At 48.3% G+C, this 5879-nt stretch overlaps 1 protein-coding gene across 1 annotated transcript; it reads right to left on the reverse strand.

Moving 5' to 3' along the window:
* Positions 1 to 227: 227 nt before the first annotated feature.
* Positions 228 to 5671, reverse strand: LOC114359676 (AP-1 complex subunit beta-1-like; the record flags this gene model as incomplete). The annotated part of the gene is made up of 9 exons (XM_028314150.1): positions 228 to 349; positions 966 to 1058; positions 1469 to 1663; positions 2177 to 2359; positions 3627 to 3809; positions 4773 to 4922; positions 4964 to 5068; positions 5151 to 5255; positions 5528 to 5671. Coding segments are annotated over 9 exons (1280 nt in total), but the record flags the coding sequence as incomplete, so codon positions are not given.
* Between the last annotated feature and the right edge of the window lie 208 nt (positions 5672 to 5879).

Genomic DNA, 5879 nt, shown 5'->3' on the forward strand with positions numbered 1-5879 from the left:
TCACGATCTAGCAGGTCTTCGGAGAAAATTAGTATTTTATGTCTCGTTTCATACAAAAAATACACAAATTATTTTTTTAAGCTAAAGTATCAGGTTTAGAGAAAAATGTGATATGACATGTCGTGATGAGTGAGCAAAGGACTATCGATTGGCAATTTTTAAAATTCGATTTTCCGGAAAAAATCCCTATGTCCACTTTAATGCCATTTCGATCCACCGTGCCTTACCTGAGGTCTGGGTTGTCGGCATCTTGCGTTGCGAGGCTGAGGACGTGCTGCACCAACTCTTGCGTATCTGCAGGCCGCTTCAAGAACAGCTTCACCACTGCCGTCAGCAGTTGCAGCTGGACCTGCGATACACACCAAGCAATATTATCATCAGCTAGCCTAAGATGCGCGCCATTTGTCGTCTGAAATCTCTGATAAACGACGGTAATGTTAAATCGAGGGACATCCTGGGCCGGAAATTCATTTATTTAATCTCCAGTGCATTACCAGTAACAAATAGAGAATCGAACTCTTCCTATGTTCTTCTGATTAATTTCGTTGCGGGTCCAATGACAGTTTAACTTTCCCCCGGGACAAACTTGACCTTCATTGGTTGGGTTTTTGTGGCGGTCAAGCTGTAGATCCTGGCTACCCAGAAGTTGCAGTGGTGGGAACGACAGGTGGGAATAGTCCCGTAGCCAGATGGGTTTTGGAGGCCTGTATTCCACGACATCCACGGTAAGAGTGGGGTGGTCATTCTTCTTTGTTTGTTCAATAATTTACATGGGTAGTGAAAAATGCATGTGGCTGAAACTCACTTGTTGATGCCAGTAAGGTAAGTGGACGTTAAACCAACTAGTGACGTGAATACAGTAGCTACACAATATTCTAGCTAGAATTTTGGGAAAAATACTACACTAAACAATAAATAGTATTATTGTGATTAAGCATCACATTTGTAAAGTAATAGCATTTTACCTGAGCGTTTTCATCGTGGAAGCCCTCTAGGAAGGAGTCGAGCAATTCGTCTGCGTTGTCGATACGCTCGGCGTACTCGCCGACGATCCAAACCTGTTGAGAAGAATATGACAGTATTATTTCATGGCATAGAATGGCTAAAAAAGGGTACTTCAAATGGGGCTTTCTATTTTTTCAAATAAAAAATGTTCTAGATTTAGAATCGTCACAATAGTAGTGATTATTTACATACAAATTGGAATCAATGATGCTGCCAATCAAGCTGCTGCTTTGGAGCACTAAAATCACTATTTCTTTTGACATAGATAAGGTTTATTTACATGCTGTATATTTCTTAGGGTGGATTCGACCAAAAAACAGTAAATATTAATCTCAGAATAAATCGTCAGTTTTGACATATTTCCCATACTGAAACTGTCAATGTGCCAGTTATACCAGGAGTTATTCTCGGATAAAGTTTGGTCGAATCGGGCCTTAATAAAAAAGAAGCAATTTAAACTTACCATCGACGCCCTAGCCTCGGGTTCGTCCAACGTATCCAAGTTCTCGCAAAGCGTACTGATGATGCTCTCATACTTGTTTGGGTATTTTCTGAAGATATCCTTGATCACCACTATGGCTTCTTGCACCACGTAGTTCACTTTGGTCTGGATCAGTTCTAGGAGGGTAGACACGCAGCGTTCTGCTGAGGGCTCCACCTGGGAAAATGGAATCATCGGTTTTAACCGTTATTTTTTAGATAATGTTGGGTCAGACAACTGAAGTTTTTTAAGGGACAAGTGAAACTGGCCCTAATGTTTGTTTGATTCAACCATTTTCAGGCTGATTTGCAACCATCGGATAACTTTTATCTTAAGAATAAAATTTTCATTTAGACCTATATTCCATACAGAAACTGACAACATTTCGAACTTATTTTGCAGGTACTACGTTACTATGTGATACTACTATTATATGACTAATGCCCCTTTTCACCATCAATTCCTAATTTTTAAGTGACCCCTATGGTAACACTTAACTGGAATTTTGTTTTCAAAGGGGTCTTAAAAATTAGTGATTAATGGTGAAAACGGGCATAAGTCAACCTGATAGGATTTTCCAAAATTCACCCTCTACGAGAATGAAACGGGATCCAAAGAAAAAAACAAGATAAGATACCTTTTTTAACGGGACTGTTTCTACCTTAATAATAATACCGTATACTTTCTCACCTTGATAGCGCATCTGCCGATGGCTCTCACAGCCTTCCTCACAAAATCCACATCCACCTCAGTGGCATACTCTTTGAGCTCTCCCAGCACTTGTGCAATGTTCGCCTGCGAGGCCAGGCGGATCATGATGTCCAGCTTCTCCAGCTTCACGTAGATAGGGTCGTTGTACTTCACGAAGAACACCTGCGGATATACTGGTAGGTTTAGTTCTGGATTTGACTAAGAGATGGCGCTGACGCTGTTGTGTTTTATTAGGCGGTATCATTGGATATTTTCTTGCTTTAATGAGAACTCAAAAACTGTTGAAATGAATCATAATGGTAATTGGGTATTTCACGTTTCAGTCACGTGCGATTGAATCTATTCTGTTAGTTTAAATGTGCTCATTATCCACTGCGGTATCACAACACACAATGTGTTCTGTTTTTGGGCATATTGCTCCGACACTGGCCCCGCCCCCTTTTCACATCTCAATTTAGTTTTTGTGATTTGTGAACAGCACCCACCTTCATCACAATCAAGTGGCAGTGGGCGGGGCACATAGCTCGTAGAGACGATGACCGTTGGGGCAAGAAAGTTCTCGAGTGGCGACCACGGGCTGGAAGACGTAGCGTGGGCAGGCCTCCTACTAGGTGGACCGACGATCTGGTAAAGGTCGCGGGAAGAGCCTGGATGCGGGCAGCGCAGGACCGTTCATTATGGAAAACCTTGGGGGAGGCATTTGTCCAGCAGTGGACGTCATTTGGCTGAAACGAACGAACGAACCCACCTTCATCTCGTGCTTGAGGATGTCGGGGCGCTTCTGGACCACGAGGTTGATGTTCCGCAGCGCCACGTACTTTGTTAGTTTATTCCTAGCTATTAGGAACTGGGGACGTTAAAAAAATACAAAGACTAATTCCTAATCCTGCGCGAAGATCTGAGTTCAGCAGCTTTTTTTATGCAGCACCCAGTGATATAAATACGTGCGAGCGATAAGGATGGGTAAAGTCTGGTCCGTGAGCACGCAGAATTTTGTCCAATGACCTCAAGCTACCCATCCTTATCGCTCGCGCGTAATTATGTTCCAATCGCGCTCGCACTCACTGCGGGTGCCAGTCGCACAGTCGCGACAGCAATATAATTGCGCGCGAGCGATAAGGATGGGTAGCTAGGGGTCATTGGACAAAATTCAACGCGCTCACGGACCGGGCTTTAGCTTGGTATCGTTGGACGAAATTCTGCGTGCTCGGCGATCGGACTTTACTATCTCTAAGGGCTATATTTCACCGGGACACCATGTCGGCGCAACCAGTCGCCGGCTACCAACAAAATGTATGCAGCTCTATAGATAATTACTCACCTGGTGTCCGTTTGGTTGCGCAAAGCTGCATACATTCTGTTGGTAGCCGGCGACTGGTTGCGCCGCCATGGTGTCCCGGTGAAATATAGCCCTTAGGTCATTCCTCACCTTCATCTCGTGCTTGAGGATATCGGGGCGCTTCTGGACGACCAGGTTGATGTTCCGCAGCGCCACGTACTGCACCTCGGGCTCCGCGCTCAGCAGCGTCACCAGCGGCGGCGCCAGCTTGCGGGACAGCGTGCTGACAAGCTCCGTGTCTTCCGCTACCATCTCCATCAGCTTCATCAGCACCTGGGCAGAAGAAAAAGATAACTAACGCCATATCTAGCTGAGCTCATAGCTATAACGGATTAGCAAGCTGAAGTGGCAATGGGCAGGGCACATTGTACGCAAAACTGACGGCCGATGGGACAACTACGACCTCATAAAGGTAGCAGGAAGGCGGTGGATGCAGGCCGCTACCAACCGGGCGATGTGGAAAGAATTGGGGGATGCCTATATTCAACAGTGGACGTCCTGTGGCTAAAATAATAATAATCTAAAGCCTGGTCCGTGAGCACGTAGAATTTTGTCCAATGACCCCATGCTACCCATCCTTATCGCTCGCGCGTAATTATATTGCTGCCGCGACTGTGCGACGGGTGCCCGCAGTGAGTGAGCAACATAATTACTCGCGAGAGATAAGGATGGGTAGCGTGGGGTCATTAAACAAAATTCTACGTGCTCACGGACCAGGTTTTAGCTGGATAGATAGACAGTTCTGAGCATCTGGATACCTGGCTGTGATAAATGGACAGCTAGCTGTGTAACAAGTAGAGTAGGTGGATAGTCAGCTGGATAGCTGGGATACCTCGACGGCGGAGAGCACGACGGCGGCGTTAGCGTGGGCCAGGCGCGGCGTGATACGCTCGCAGATGATGAGAGAGTAGTTGGATAGCGCGTCCAGGATTAACACCTGGTCACTCTGTGCACTCGTTTAAGGGCAGTTAGGAGCTTTAAACTGAGTGGGTGCTGGAGCTGGTCAGGTGGATAGCTCTGCAGAAGGATAGCCAGGATATCTTGACGGCGGAGAGAACGACGGCTGCGTTAGCGTGGGCCAGGCGCGGCGTGATACGCTCGCAGATGGAATGCGCGGAGAGTAGTTGGATAGCGCGTCCAGGATGAACACCTGGCCCCATTCCGTGCACTCGTTTAAGACAGTTAGGAGCTTTGAGTGGGTGGATAGCTAGCTGTGCAGATGGATAGCTACGATACCTTGACGGCGGAGAGCACGACGGCAGCGTTAGCGTGGGCCAGGCGCCGCGTGATTCGCTCGCAGATGATGAGAGAGTAGTTGGATAGCGCGTCCAGGATGAACACCTGGCCCCACTCCGTGCACTCGTTTAAGGCAGTTAGGATCTTAAGCTAAGTGGATGGATAGCTCTGCAGATGGATAGTTAGGATACCTTGACGGCTGATAGCACGACGGCAGCGTTAGCGTGGGCCAGGCGCCGCGTGATTCGCTCGCAGATGATGAGAGAGTAGTTGGATAGCGCGTCCAGGATGAACACCTGGCCCCACTCCGTACAATCGTTCAAGGCAGGAGCTTAAGCCGAGTGGATGGATAGCTCTGCAGATGGATAGCCAGGATACCTTGACGGCGGAGAGCACGACGGCTGCGTTAGCGTGGGCCAGGCGCGGCGTGATTCGCTCGCAGATAATGAGAGAGTAGTTGGATAGCGCGTCCAGGACGAACACCTGGCCCCACTCTGAGCATTCGTTTAGGGCAGTTAGGAGCTTTGAGTGGGTGGATAGCTAGCTGTGCAGATGGATAGTACGGATATCTTGACGGCGGAGAGCACGACGGCAGCGTTAGCGTGGGCCAGCCAGGCGCGGCGTGATACGCTCGCAGATGGAATGCGCCTGCGTCCAGGATGAACACCTGGCCCCACTCTATGCACTCATTTAGGGCGGTTAAGAGCTTTAAAGCTGAGTGGGTGGATAGCTGTGCAGATGGATAGCTACGATACCTTGACGGCGGAGAGCACGACGGCTGCGTTAGCGTGGGCCAGGCGCGGCGTGATTCGCTCGCAGATAGAATGCGCTTCGCGAGCGTCGCGCGGAGAATAGTTGGATAGCGCGTCCAGGATGAACACCTGGCCCCACTCCGTGCACTCGTTTAAGACAGTTAGGAGCTTTGAGTGGGTGGATAACTAGCTGTGCAGATGGATAGTACGGATATCTTGAAGGCGGAGAGCACGACGGCAGCGTTAGCGTGGGCCAGGCGCGGCGTGATACTCTCGCAGATGATGAGAGAGTAGTTGGATAGCACTTCCAGGATAAACACCTGGCCCCACTCCGTACAATCGTTCAAGGCAGGAG

This window comes from Ostrinia furnacalis, unplaced genomic scaffold (genome assembly GCF_004193835.3).
Source record: "Ostrinia furnacalis isolate ACB-3 unplaced genomic scaffold, ASM419383v2 OfSCF4568, whole genome shotgun sequence".
In the NCBI taxonomy this organism is placed as follows: domain Eukaryota; kingdom Metazoa; phylum Arthropoda; class Insecta; order Lepidoptera; family Crambidae; genus Ostrinia; species Ostrinia furnacalis.